The sequence below is a fragment of the Terrapene carolina genome, unplaced genomic scaffold, assembly GCF_002925995.2.
Source record: "Terrapene carolina triunguis isolate 2854851 unplaced genomic scaffold, T_m_triunguis-2.0 Scaffold96, whole genome shotgun sequence".
NCBI classification, from domain to species: Eukaryota; Metazoa; Chordata; order Testudines; family Emydidae; genus Terrapene; species Terrapene triunguis.
Window position 1 is genome coordinate 17,574,492 of NW_020664447.1, and position 15,856 is coordinate 17,590,347.

Here is a 15,856-nt window from a genome sequence, read left to right on the forward strand (position 1 = left end):
ATATCTGAGATTCAATTCTTCTCAAAATCAGCCTCTTTCTTATATCATTTTTTTCCCAAGCTTATAGGCTGTGATAAAAGGGCAGAACAAAAAAAATTAATGTTCCAGTTCTCTAACTTAACTATATTTAATTAGAGACTCTAGAGAACTCTTTCTTGTTGTGTCACTGTGAGTTCCTAAATATAGGAGTACACCCTAGTCCATCTGTAGACTGGTTTAATATTTGTTATTACAAGTGGCTTGTGAAGCACAAGCATCAGACCTGGATTATAAAGTATATCGCCTGCTGCTAGACTCAACTTCTCATTTCCCAAAGCACTTGACTAAACTTGTTAAGAACCTTAACAAATGGGAAGTGGCAAAATCTCTTTGTGAATGCATATATATTGTATCCACCATCTGTCACTAGGCTTTTACAGAACAAATTAAAATTTATGCTAGAAAACCAAGGAATGTACATTAAGGTACAAAATATTAAGTGCTGCACTGTGGCTTTGAGAGATTAGGAGCATCCCCTGAGCAGGGACTTTACAGTGCGGAGGAAGAATGTCTGCAAAGTAGGTTTAACAGGCCAGGGGAGCATACCTAGGAAATACAGTTATGTCCCTTCTAGCTGCACATCTACATTCTACATCTTTGCAGCTCTGGATCTGTGTGTAGGGGAATGAAACCATTTCTACATTCCTACTAGACTCTCTGGAGCCTGGAGTACTGCAGTCAGCAGTACTCAAACCCTCCTGCTAGCAGCCAAATTATGGGTGCCTGCTGTGTGAATGTACACAGGGGGGGAATGGGGGATTCTTATGCTCTTCTCACCCTCCGATTCAGCAAAGCACTTAAGCATGTGCTTAAATCCATCCATAGTCAGCAAAGCACTTGAGCACATGCTTAAAGTTAGGCACATTCCACTGATTAGTTGATTAAGTATGTGCTTAAATCCTTTACTATACAGGGATAGCAGAGGCTTCAATGCTTTGATGAATGGGGCTGGTACATATCTATTCATGATGGCAATTACTGAGCACTAAACAAGTAAATAATGAATTCAAAAGAATACAAATAGCAAATTTTGATTAGATCTCTGCAGTAATAATGCATTTTTCCAGTTCCTTAAATTATCGAACACAGTAGAAACCATCATCTGAATTGCCATGTGATCTTGGAATTCCCAGCTTCCAATAGGGCTAGTGAACAACAGAGTTCATACACCCATATTGGGTAGGTAAAAACTGAACTGTCGAGGTTTCAGAATATTCAGGAATGTCTGATCCAATACTGTTGGCCATTCTCTTGATATAAGAAAAGTATTAAAAAGAAAATAATTGTATCCCAGCAAAAAGGCACTTGGAGAGGATTTAACAGAATCATATAAAATCTTAAACAGAACTGATAATCTCAACTAATTTCAGTCTAACACAGATGACAAGGCAAGTGAGCATGAATTAAAATTACAGATAAACACATTCACAACAGATGTCAGGAACCAATTCCCCCCCTACACACACAGAAAGTCACGAATGTGCAGAACAGCCCACCAAAGTCATTCAAGACTTTTACAATACAATTAAATACTATCATGAGAGGGATTAAATACTGAAGACAGTGTCTAGATTTTTCATGACCCTGATGACCTCTCTTTTTCCAAATATTTCTGATCATATTACAACCTCCTTTGTCAATGTTGTTGACTGTTTGCTTGATTTACAGTTGATTTTTTTTCCCCACTGAGAGCATATTTGTGTCTTTTTATTACTATTTCTACTAACTGGGGCCTGTCCCTTGATGTTATTGACTGCATAGTGACCAATAAGTTAAACTAACTATAAAAGTAATCAAATTTCATGCTTCAGGTGTGTGGTGCCAGGAAGAAACTGCACAATTGTCTAGGACTAACAATTTCAAAGTAGGTTATTTAAAGTTAGACATTATCACCCAGATCCATAAAGGTATTTAGGCTTCTAACTTCCATGGACTTCAAAGGAAGTTAGAAGCCTATATATCTTTGTAGATATGGGCCAACAGGCCAAATTTTAAAAGATACGTAGATCCCTGAAGATGCAGATAGGCACCCAGTGAGTTTTTGAAAAGTACCTACATGCTTAAGTCCCATTGTATTGGGCTGGAAGCAACATATCCATGACCTTGTTTAACTTTCATCTAAATCTCTCCTCTTTCTGGGGCTTTGCTAGCTGTTTCACTGGTGCTCTCACTACACTTTCCAAAATTCCTGGCTATCTATCTTACATGGTCCCCAAATCCTACCACCTGCTTCCCCACAGGTTGTTATGGAGAAATCATACTCATTGACTGTTCCATACTTCAGAGGCTTTTAATGTTTATTTATTTATTTAAAGTCTGGGTGATGTTTCATTTGCAGGGGTCGATCAATGTTCTACATGTCAAAAGTAGTTTCACCCTCAAAACTGTTACAAATGCAAATTTGTGTCAACTGTTATTACATAAGCTTGAATATCAGAGGCCAAACTCAGATGAAGAATCATATAATTGTGAACAAGTAACCTTAGCCTTTCATGATGTGAAGTAGTATTACTAGGCCACGAGCAGCTAGACTTTTCTGGTTCCTTTCATATCTTTGGAGATTGCAGATCCCGAGCTCAGAGGTGTGACATCAAACAACATCCTTACTAATTCTTAATGTATGTGGAAACTATTTCAACAAATCTGTGTTGTGCAGTAATGATGTAGCAACACAAGAGTGTTTCAAGGTTTAATTAGTTAATGTGCGAAGAGTGCTTTGGGGATATAAAGCACTTTTTAAATCTTAAGCATTCTTGTACCTATGTGTAGGAAGTAACTAATTCATACGTCTCAACCTCCATCAGAGTCTTAATAAAATTAAAATCTTGAAACAGCTCACATTCCCACAGCAATGCACAAGAAATGTTTGATTTCTGGTTCTGAGAATGCAAAATGCACTCAGTTTTTCTTCTAGTCAGAAAAATCTTGAGCCTCACAGCTAGACAGGGAGAGATAAGAAATATGCTAATTGAAGTGCCTCCTTGAGCTGCAGTTGAAAAATCAGAAACATTTTTTTTTTAAACCAATAAATGTAAGGGTGACAGAAGCCATATTTTTGCCTTACACCACTGTTTTCTTCAATAAAATGCACATTTCAGCTCATCAGGAGTATTCTACAATTGCTGCCAACCAGTGTCAGTAGCCAATCTAAATCCATCAGCCAAACCATATTACTAGATACTGAATAGAAATTACTTCACATAGAAATTGAGCGTTTCTCACCACTTCATTATTCTCCCTCCCCCACTCTCTTAAGGAGGAGAGGATGATTGAATAATCTGGGTTTGCTGGGGTTGGCGACACACAAGAAACTGTAAGTAGCAGCAACATAAAGAACCCTTGTGAAACTTTATTTGAACCGCTCATTGGACAAGGGAAGGAGATGTGGGATCCAATCTATCATTCAAAATGACTCACTATCTCTAGCAAAGAGACCAACATTTAAAAAAGGCACAACACATTTTTGCCAAACTATTTTACTGTTATTATTGTATTTGCCTTTTGGCAATAAAAATAAGCCTAGGTGACACTAAAAATGATAAAGTTTTGTGAAAGTACGTTACAAATTTGTTCCTTTTGTGCTGAAAATTTCTTCTTTGATTTTAAAAAAAGCCCAAGTTGTGTCTAATGGTACAGCTGTGAATTTTCCCTGTCAAGGTTATAAAATAACTATACACTACAACTGTACTTTTACATCAATGTCCGCTCTGCTGATGCATTGTCAGGTGAGGAACCCACATAGCTGGATATATTACTAGTAATTGGTCAGGGACAGATCCTGCACATGGCTCTAGTCATGCACACCCCTGCATCCAGGCAGATCCATTTGCGGGGTCTAGCCCCACATGTTTTATTCTAGATAGTGTCACTGTACAGGAAAACTCTTTATTCTATTAGATCTACTACATCTTCTATACTGTACTCCATACGCAGTCATTTCAATAAAACACAGAAATGGTATCATATGAATAAGTTAGATGCCACTATATTATAAATGTGTGGGGGAGAGGGAGAGAGAAAGAGAAAGGAGAGGAAGAGAGAGAAAGAGAGAATTATCTGCAGTAATGACTTTTCTAATCATTTTCAACAATAATGAGTGAGTAGCAAGTCTACCAGCTGGGACTATTACAGTATTTCACTAGTACTTTGCTGACTCACAATGTGAATCTATGTAAACAACAGATTTTTCTTCTCCCATGGGATATCATATATTATTCTAGGCACTTAATTAGTACAGATATGGCCACTATGAAAAACCCTGTGGTAGACACGTATGGTGTAAGAACTTGTTATCACAACGCTATCATATTTTCTTCCCTCTTTTTTCCCTTTCCCCACATTTATTCATTCATGAGACTGTAAATAATTTTGCTATAGTTCAGCAACCAGCAATGCACAATGAATTCTATTTCCTGCCAAAATTCTGGCAGCAGGGATGTAACCTGACCGTAAGAAGCTTTGGACAAATAAATGTTGGGGAGGGCAGCAGAAAAGGAGAAAAAGAAGGAACGCATAGGATAGCATTGGATAGGTGTGGTGTAAGAACCTACCTATCTACCATTGGGTTTTTCATAGTGCCCACTGCTGTACTAAATAAGCACTTACAATAAAATGACTGAACCCTAATGAAAACATAAATTGACAGAGACTTGAAAAAATGAAGACTTGCTCTATAGTTCAATAAGTGTAAACTGATTGATTTACCATTAAACTATGGAGGACACTTTATTGGTTACCAATAAACATCCACTGGAAAATCCAACTGATCATTTTTTTGAAGTTTTCTGGATTAAATATATTCGGAAAGGCAAATGTAAATTGCTGTATGTTTCTTTGCATATTTGCTACAACTCTCCATTTAGGACTTCAGTTAATGCAATGATTCCAAATGACTATATTAAATATCACATTTCTTCAAATTTGCCCCAAAATCTCTCTCTCACACAATAAAAGTAGACTACAGGCTCAAAGAACAGTTGATCCTGCAGATTACTGGGCACTCTGCCCCAATCCAAGTTCTTAAATGCTTTGCTAAACCAGGGACAGCGTGCTAAAATGCTGCAGATCAAACCCACAGACAGAATCATGTGCTTCCCACGTGTTCACACTTGTGGGAACTGAAGCCCGAAATGTTATCATAAACTGCTATTTCTTCAGGTTTCTCTAACTGATTCAAGAGGTATCATAGAATCATAGAATATCAGGGTTGGAAGGGACCTCAGGAGATCATCTAGTCCAACCCCCTGCTCAAAGCAGGACCAATTCCCAACTAAATCATCCCAGCCAGGGCTTTGTCAAGCCGGGCCTTAAAAACCTCCAAGGAAGGAGATTCCACCACCTCCCTAGGTAAAGCATTCCAGTGCTTCACCACCCTCCTAGTGAAATAGTGTTTCCTAATATCCAACCTAGACCTCCCCCACTGCAACTTGAGACCATTGCTCCTTGTTCTGTCATCTGCCACCACTGAGAACAGCCGAGCTCCATCCTCTTTGGAACCCCCCCTCAGGTAGTTGAAAGCAGCTATCAAATCCCACCCCATCATTCTTCTCTTCTGGAGACTAAACAATCCCAGTTCCCTCAGCCTCTCCTCATAAGTCATGTGCTCCAGACCCCTAATCATTTTTGTTGCCCTCCGCTGGACTCTTTCCAATATTTCCACATCCTTCTTGTAGTGTGGGGCCCAAAACTGGACACAGTACTCCAGATGAGGCCTCACCAATGTCGCATAAAGGGGAACGATCACGTCCCTCGATCTGCTGGCAATGCCCCTACTTATACAGCCCAAAATGCCATTAGTCTTCTTGGCAACAAGAGCACACTGTTGACTCATATCCAGCTTCTCGTCCACTGTGACCCCTAGGTCCTTTTCTGCAGAACTGCTACCTAGCCATTCGGTCCCTAGTATGTAGCAGTGCAAAGGATTCTTCCGTCCTAAGTGCAGGACTCTGCACTTGTCCTTGTTGAACCTCATTAGGTTTCTTTTGGCCCAATCCTCCAATTTGTCTAGGTCCCTCTGTATCTGATCCCTACCCTCCAGCGTATCTACCACGCCTCCCAGTTTAGTGTCATCTGCAAACTTGCTGAGAGAGCAGTCCACACCATCCCAACAGATGTGTTCTGTTTAAAGAAAAAACCCCAGTATAATATGTTAGATATTCTGTTCAGTATATCCAGTTATAAGGAAGACAAAACGAACAAAAAAAGAACAAGAAATAAACAATCTGAGAGGAAGCTGCCATCTTAACATTCTGATAATACAGAATAGGACTGAACGTCAGCATCACCATTTGATAGCACTAGAAATCAGAGTTCATAGCAGTTGCAGGGACTTTTCCTTCTTTTATGTCTGAAAACCACCAGTAGGCATGCACGTTCATGGCATTGTATAATATAATTAAAAAACATACCTAGGGTGACTACCTAAAAAAGTATCCACAATAATATAGAACCTACCCCTATAGTTACAGAACTTATCTTTCTTCTTTGAAGTTTACAAATTTCCAATGCTTTTAAGTAACGAAGCTGCACTAGATCAAACTGGACCACCTGATATAAAGCGTCATTAAGACAGCGACCCCTCAGAGATAGGCAGCAGCAACGTTTACTGCTTACTTCAACAGCTACAGGTGTTTCTAAAAACAGCTTAAAAATTGATGATGTCTACATGGTTAGAAACCAATCCTGTAAGCTACTTCAAATGTGCAGGCCCTTGCTACCACATGGAGTTACTTGCAAGGTCAGGGCCTTCGTCAGTAAATATTTAATTACACACATACACTAATTAAATATTTATTGTCTAAGGCCCTTATCTTGCAAGCTATATATCTAGATATAGAGATAGAAACAGAGTTTTCCCTTAATGAGTAATATGGAAGTTTCCCTTAAGGAAGCAATATGACAAAACAAAACCCCAGATCCAAGCACCTTCAAAGTTTGGATCTGGACTGAGATCTGAACTTCACAGTAGCTCTTACCTCTATAATAGGCCAACCAAAAATCCCATATCCAAAAATCTTAGAACTCCAGACATTCAGATCTGAATTTAGCATCTCAGAACATACCGATTTTAAACATAACTAATAATTAACTGGGTCTTGTAGGCAACAGGAGACATTGTGTCCATTGTCCTCTTTCTCGTTAGCCCAGAAAAGTTACTGCCTTGTTCCTGTAAATTTATCCTCCCAAAGGAACAGCACAGGTTGGTTTATAGAGAACATTGTTTACAAGCACAGGTTTATGTAAGTAGCCCGTGCCATCAATTAAAGAGGCGTGGTTCATTACAACATATCCCCAAAATGACCCAATGACTACATTCCATTCAAGCATGTGCTGCTTACCTCTGCAAACGCTGCAGCACTGGTTCTCTGGAAGAATGTGATCTTTTTCTGAGCAGTTCAATGGAGGACAGGTCTCTGTTACTTTTACTAAAACTCCATTCTGAAAATAAATAAATGTTTTAAAAAAATGACACTGATGAAAATGTATCTGACAGCAAGGGTCACACAGTTTTCTATCCACAGCTCTAGCAATCTTTACTAACAACAGTAGTAAAGTGACAGGCAGCAAGCTAAATTCATTTTTTACACTATAAACTCAAATCTAAAATTAATCTACTTGGACATTTCTATTCCAATAGTTTAAGGAAAAGACACTACATTTAAACTCAATCTTATACAGCTGCTTTTTCCTTTCTTAAGCTGCATAAGCACTTGTAGGAATTAAAGTATTTTATTTCACTCCAGATTTTTATTTAAGAAATTTTTTCTGCTTTACATGAGACTTGTTTGTTATCTTTTAGGTATTTTAAATTCTGTATACTGTGGTGATAGGTGAATTACCAATGAAACAAAGTAGAGAGATTAGATGGCCAAGATTTTCAAATGTGACCAGTGATTTCAGTGCCTCAGTTTTGGGCACCTTAAAGGGCCTGATTTTCAGCAGTGGAGCTTGGGTGGCACTACTGCTGCCTCATTCCTCTCTGCTGCTCCCGGCAGGCCAGGAACTGGCAAAGTGAGGAAGACAGAGAAGCCACCTGGCTGCCTGCTGGCCCAGCTGCAGCTCAAGGCATCCAGCTTCCTGATGCCTTGCTGCATGTTTGACATACAGCCTTGGCTACTGGACCTCATTGAGGGAGCAGGTTTGCCAGCACCATTGCCAACTGTCAGTTTTATTATAAGTCTCACCATATTCGGTGTTTTTCTTAATGGTTCAGATGCTGGAATCAAGAGATTACATGAGGAACTCAGCTTTCTTTTTTTTAAAAAAATGTTTCTAGCCCTCATGGTTACAGATAAAAGCTTGAAAAGGTGACCTCAGTTCACCCTAAAGGCTCAGCAAGAAGGTGGCAAATAACAAGACCACCAAAAATTACTTTTAATAAATCTCATGATTTTAGGGCCTGACTCATGATTTTTGAAGGCTTGAGGCTGGCAATACTAGGCCTACAAAGTGCAAGGTACACAAGATGTGGGACAACGGGCAGGACTTGTAAAAGAAAGAGCAAATTTACTCCAGCAGAGGCAAGAAATGGAAAATTTTGGACGCCTCAGCCCTGACCTCCTTTGGTTGAGAACTGCCGAGTCATTTCTCTCTGCTACCCAGTTATACTTTATTAGCCCATAGGCGTCAACTGCGGTGTTCAAATGTAAGGGGACACATGCTTCAGTGGAGGCAAAGAGGAAAGGCATCCTGCAGAGGATACAGCACATGCCATGTTATGCGGGTGCCCACATGAAAAGAGTGGAATTAACCGACATTAGGACTGATTCTCATCCCACGTTCACTGGTGTAAAGCAGGAATCTCACACGGGAGTCAATGGAGTTACACCAGCATAGGTGAGAAGAGAACCAGCAAACTGAGTGATCACTGTCAATCATTTTATCAAACTACCCAGCTGGAAAGGTATTGGCTATAACTCACCACCTATTCAAGATCGGACAAAACAATTACAGTAGGAAAGGTACAGTATACTACTGTACGAACAGCAAGTGCTGATAAGTCAGGTCAAACACACGGCAAGAAATCAAGAGAGACTATGACAATCAAATCACTCAGAAAAAGCTCAAAACCAATTCAAACCAAACTCATGTCTCCATTAGAGAATCACTGAAAAGAGATGAAGTTAAGTCTGACCATAGTTGCTTCGTGTCAACAACAATTTTGTTTCCAAAAATTTCCCCATTTTCTGTGACTGGTGACCTTGCACCCTAGAGAGAAGAAGCTCACCTATCCAGGAGTTCATTTTGCCTTATTTCTATAGTAAGAAAATGTTTAAACAAGCACTTTGGGGTTAAAATCTGTTGGCATAAAGTGATGTCGCTCCATTAATATAAACTGACATTAAATTTCAGATTTAATCCACTGAGGGCCAGTAACTTTTCAGAGAACAAACATAGGCTTCCTTCACATGAAGAGGCGCTACTCAACAGAAGTGCTGTGGATCACTAGAATAAGGCCCCAACCCACCAAAGCATTTAAGCACCTTCTTAAGTTTTAAACATGCGAGTAGTCAGGGCTTAAATAAAGGCCAGAAACTTTTAGTTACACTTGTTCAAATCCAAAGTAACTTCAGGGACTTAAGCCAATGTGGCTGAGATCAGAATCTTGCCCTAAAATGACACCTCTTCCTACAACCCAGGTAAGGAGCAAAGAGAAAGGAGAATACCCTCCTAAGTCACTTTATTATCCTAAATAGGCCATGTTCCAGCTTTGTCTGTGTATGTCTGGCTTCCACTGAAGTTATGGTCAGAGTTAGAAAAGAATGGATAACACATATGCATGAAGGAAGCCTAAAGTAATATACCAGGTTATCATTGTAATTTATGGGCACTGCATATTTATTGAAACAGTAGAAGTTAATAAAATTAAAACTTACTCGGCATTCCCTGCAGCTCTTGGTTAAAATCCTCTGACCTTCTGCTAACACTCTGCCTCCAAAGATGCACTTAGCTATAATTAAAAAAAAAATCCCCAAAATTAATATTTTGGTAGAAAGTGACTGCAAAATATAAATAAAAGTAAAATCAATACATATACACATAGGCAAATACGGGCCTACTGTGGTAAATATGATGTAGTCCCTCTGCCTTCACTTGAAGTAAGTGTTGATTGTTTTCATTTATTTTGAGTGCAATAGTACATTCATTAAAAAAAACTATTATCGTGAAACATTATACCCCTCATACTGACAAACTAGCCTATTAATGCCCTGAAGTGATAACAAGAATAAAGCATTATTCAGTAGATACTGAACCCAATTCATTAACAGAATCACTCACAGCATAGACTTCCCATTCGTTAGATAGAGTGCATTTGTATTACTATATGTCTGCATCAGGTTATTCAAAGCACTTCAAAATCAGACAGACAGACATTGGTGCATTGTATGTCAAGAGACTGGCAGGTGCATGGGTTTCAGTTAAGCCTCCAAACTGTACCTGGGGACAAATGAGAATAGAATCCTTAACACAGCTTTGTCCCTGAGAAACTGCAGAAATGGTTCAGAACTAGTCAAAGCCTGAAACTCACTGACTCTACAAACTGAAAAAAATCACTGTCAGAAACAGTCTGAACAGACAGATGGAACAAGGAGGGCTCATGCCAAGGCTCAAAGGAGGGACAAATACAGCCTGCAACACTACATTTTGGACTAACTTTTGGAATGGATTGCATTGGGATGTGACCCTAAAAATCTCTTTATTGTTCCCCCAGCCCCCAGATTCCTAATTGCAGATATTTACACCTTCCTTCTGTTGCGCCTAGAGCTGTCTGTCAAAATAGCCTCTTAAAAGCTCCCATATTCTATAGCAAGGAGGCAGCTTTCTAGACTGAATGGGGATTCTCCAATATCACTCTAAATCAGAAATAGCTAGATCCAGAGTCCTAGGAAGGATATTCTAGTGAACAAAGCATTCAACTGGGTCTCAAAAGACCTGGGTTCAATTCTCAGCTACAGACTTCCAGTGTGATCTTGGGCAAGTCACTTAATCTATCCTGTGCCTCCATTTCCCAACTGTAAAATGGGGATACTACTTCCTACTTTACAGTGAAGTCGTGATAATAAAATCCATGAGTAATTGTGAGATTCTCCGATACTATTATGATGGGGATCAAATAAGTACATTAGAATTGATAGACTAGCATGACGGATTAGGGGAAACTTTGAGATCCTAGTATGAAAGACAAATTATCATCATCCGTGCTGAGCAACATCATGTGTTCCTCCACTCCAAGTTGTAGGAATTCAACAAACCAGTTCATCCTGACCACAAATATCATCTTGGCTCATCACTGTCACTGTAGTACTAAAGACTCATGGATAAACTAGCTTCCAATCCAAGCATCATGAGAAGGTCCCTGTTGCCCAGGTCTAGGTTTCCTTCTATCTGCTGACAGAGAATTTCTTTCCAATTCTTCTGAGTAGCAAACAAAACAATTTGTGGCACACTCATGGCAGCAGGGAACCTGGAATTCCATGTACTATTAATTTTCACTCTCACAGGTGCAACCGATACCAACTAAGCCAGCTGGCCTGGTTATGCAACCAACTGCTAAATACACCACTGTTAACTCCAAGTGACACCTCTCTGTCTACGCCAGATGTTTCTCCACTGCTGTGAAAAGACATTTCTTTCATCATCCTCTTGCTCTGTGTGCCAGCCTTATTCTTTAAGTACACAACTGTAGCCAGCCTGCAGGACACATGCTCAGTTCCTTCTTAAATCTTCCAATCATTTTATGGAAAACTGTTCCACAAATATATGCCCAACCTGTCAGGCTGCCATCCGTGCAAGTGTCTGTATATTTGATGGGTCCAAATTTCCTTCTTGTCTGAAGATTCTGAGAGGACTCTCACCAAATTAGAGGTGATTTTACAATCTGAGGAACACACAGGAATGTCGCAAGGTCCTGTACACCTCCCTTCCAATGGGATAACATTGGTACCCAAAATAAACATACACAATTTGACCAACAATTCTAGGTCCACACACATACACAATGTTAAGAGGCCCACTGTTCTCACACTACTCTCTATATCACTGGTGAAGCCCATGATTCTTGTCTTATACTGATATCATTCTTTTCTGTGCATTGGACAGTGATCCAAAGTCCCATCATCAACTCTCTTGAGGAATGACTAGCGAAGTATGGCCTGCATCTACTCTATTGCACTGGTTGGGGACCTAGAGTCCTATGCAATAAGTCAGTAAGACTTGACATTTGTCTATAGAACTGAGAGATATGTGTTGCTTCTCAATGAAGCCATTTACGGCACATCCAGTAATGGTCCTTCCTCACCTGCCTTCTTCAATACTGCGATGACAATTGTATATTTCCCTTGCTTCTGGTGCCAAAGAGGTATTACATAATAAATTACTTTTGATTTTTGTTGCACTTTCCATCCAAATATCTCTAAATGCTAGAATAACCCATAAAGTCTTTCAGACACTATCCTGTCTCCCAGAGTTCTTTCTCTGTGTTCATATTGCTGGAAATGGGAGAATCTAAATAATTCTCACCATACGCAAAGCAGCCAGATTTTCTAAAGAACTCAGCTTCCACTGTGAGAAGCTGGGTGCTGAGCACTTTCAAAATCCACCTCATTTAGGTATCCAAAGAGGATGCAGACGGTTCTTTTGAAAATGTGGCCCTAGCTTTATATTGCTCAGTATGAGCTCAACTGTGATCTCACTTCAGAAAAACACACTAGATGGCATCAAGATGACTGTTTTGGGAAAGATGAACTAGAGTGATGTACTTTTACTCTTTCTCTATTGCCTCACCTGACTGCCTGTAGCCCAGGGCTGGACTTACACTGGACAGAAGAGAAAGTGAGGAATTTTACAACAGAAAAGAGACACCGGGCTTCAAATAAAGTTTTAGTCTTCTTGCCTTAGGCCTGGTCTACACTTACCCCCCAATTCGAACTAAGGTACGCAACTTCAGCTACGTGAATAACGTAGCTGAAGTTCGAAGTACCTTAGTTCGAACTTACCTCGGTCCACACACGGCAGGCAGGCTCCCCCGTCGACGCCGCGGTACGCCTCTCGTATAGCTGGAGTACCGCAGTCGACGGCGATCACTTCCTGGTTCGACTTATCGCGTCCAGACAAGACGCGATAAGTCGAACCCAGAACTTCGATTCCCAGCCGCCGGCTGGGTGTAGACATACCCAAAGGCTGGTTTGGAGAGGTTAACACAAGATGGCAGAGAAGAAAGCAGAAACACCAATTTTAAAATCCCTAAACATTTTATGTGTGAGAACTGCTTGGTACTATGATACAAAAAAAGAACCATCAAGCTGTTCAATAACTCCTAGAGACAGAAAATTACAATTAATGATTCTATCCAGTACTAAATGAGGAAACTGCAGAGAAATCAACACCCGCAGTGTAATAATGTGGATAGCCTCAGTGGCTGCCACTACATACCCAAAAATGACTAACTGTGGCCCTCGCATATCATTCTGTCAAGGAGCTGGCACTTACAATCAATTTCAATCAACTTTCATACATCTTTTTCCATTGACTGACATGCTGAGTCCTTGTCAGAATAACAAGCTGAGTTTGGTGCCAATCACTGACTAAGAGTGAGCTTGTTCATCTTTCCATTAAAGAATCAGAAACAGTCTACACTTTGGGACTTACATTTAATCTACAGTTTAGTCCTTCAGAATTCCTCTGAGCCAAATTTTGGCTGGGATTTGTTGCTAAGTGAACATCAGAAAAGACAGAGCCAGAGAGAGATGCTCAAGCTCTCAGATCCATGAAAAGAACCCTTCACAAACTCTCAGCAGGTGAATCACAAGTACTTGTGTTCTGGGAGGTGAAAGTTAGGAGTCGGGGCCTGATCCACAGGTTTTACAACATAAATTATTTGTCCTTTTGTGCACAGATTACTCATGGGCCAGGGTATAATGGAGGGAAAGGTGTGAGCTGTGCACATGTTCATGACTAGGCAGAATAGGTGCACACTTTTTTTGACAGGATTCATGGATGTCCATTTGGAATTGAAGGGGGAATTCAAAGAGTGACAATCTGATTTTTTTCTGGGGGGGACGGGGTTAGGGTTAGGGTTCTAATTAATCCTAAATCAGCCAACAGCTACATCATTGACTAGTCTGAATGGAGAAGAGCTGTGCCCAGAATGTGTAGGTTGGCGAGATAAGGAAAAAAGGTCTCACTTTTTCTTCATACGTGAGAGCAAGAAGAAATTTAGTCCTGTGTACTTGAACACACACATGCTCAATTGATTTTGTCCCTCAGCCCCATTTAAGTCCGGAGTGTTAAACACTTTTTTCACATAGGACTTCCATTTGCAGATGAGATAAGAGAATTTCATCACTTGAGCCAACTACAGAATTTACTGCTCATCTTCTTTTCCACATTCATTTGGTCTGAAATAAATTACATAAACTACTACTGCACACAACATAGATCATTACAGGCTAGATAAGACCATGAATTTTCCTTATTCTGCTGATTACATCATTTTATTTAAAAAAAACTACAATATCCAAAGAACCACCTTCAGTTCAGAACAGGATGACAAATACCATAAAGAGGGGTAATAACTTAAAGTTTGGTTAAGTACGGACCAACTGCTTCACGCTAATTAACATCAATTGGGTTTAACAGCTACTAGTAGAAGCCAGACATTTTTCCTTTGGCGATGTACAAACAAGGGCATGGCCTTTTTAATGCCAATAGAATGCAGCAATATAGTCTTAGAAACATGCAGTACTGCATTGTATCTCTAGGTGATTCTTTTATTTTTCAGCCAATAGTTATTTATTCATTTTTTAACCAAAGCTGCCACTATGACTCATGTTCCCTGCATTAATTTATTGGGACCTGTGAAAAATCAAGGGGGAAAACAAATCAGCTGCTCCTAGTTTCAAGACAAGTGTGATTCCAGTTAAAAAGAAGGTGGGAGGAAAATATCAAATGTGATGTACTTACACCTGCATACTTTGCAGCACTGGCCTCCCATATGCACTGGGAGGGTGTCAGGAGAACAGTTCAGAGGGGGACAGGACATCCTTCGGCACTCCACTACTCCACTCTAAGCAAAGGTTAGAAAGATGAAGTTCAGATGTGTGTGTGTATTAGTTTATATTTTATATAAAGCACAAATACTGTACCAGAAAATAAAAGTAGCATTAAAGATTTCAAATCCTTCCTACAGCAACAAGTCTTATCTGACTGCTACCCATATGAATTAAAGCCACCCCCATTACCATTTTGATATACATCTTTGTCTTATCCCACTTGTGCGTGCTATTTACGTGGATTAGACAAAAAATAATACCATCTTTACAAGAATATAAACACCACCTTTTGCAGGCTGTCAATCATCTTCAAAATTTTAACAATCAGTTTTCTATTTTCTCAGGCAAACAAAGGCTCTCTTCAGATATCTATCAAATAATTTCAACCAGACAAGACTTACATACTAATTCTCTTCTGTTCCACAGGTTTTCAAAATGATAAACACCCAAAACAGAATCTGCATGTTGTTACCATGCAGGATGCAATTGAGCACCGATGAATAAAATTAAGATAATACTTTTTTTCTCTCTCTCTCTCTCACACACACAATCCAGTGAAACTATTCTGAACCAAACAGAGACAACACCATGATTTCCCACCCTCCACCCCTGCAAAATGGTGAGCTTCTTCCAGATATAATTAGAACAAATGAGAGAGTTGTCAAGGGAAAGCAGATTTTATTTACTAAGTATTCATATAAGAAATGGCAATTCTTTGCTACTTCTTTCAATTGTTCACATTACCATTGGGTGCAAACTAAAAAGAT

General features: G+C 39.7%; 1 protein-coding gene across 1 annotated transcript in view; it reads right to left on the bottom strand.

Moving 5' to 3' along the window:
- NELL1 (neural EGFL like 1) overlaps positions 1–15,856 on the bottom strand; it is a 437,981-nt gene that overhangs the window by 331,545 nt on the left and 90,580 nt on the right. The window contains exons 9-11 of the mRNA XM_026651341.1: positions 15,001–15,103; positions 9,915–9,988; positions 7,377–7,476 (exon numbers count right to left, since the gene is read on the bottom strand). Of these exons, the coding sequence (XP_026507126.1) occupies positions 7,377–7,476; positions 9,915–9,988; positions 15,001–15,103 (277 nt within the window). The remainder of the gene's footprint in view (positions 1–7,376; positions 7,477–9,914; positions 9,989–15,000; positions 15,104–15,856) is intronic.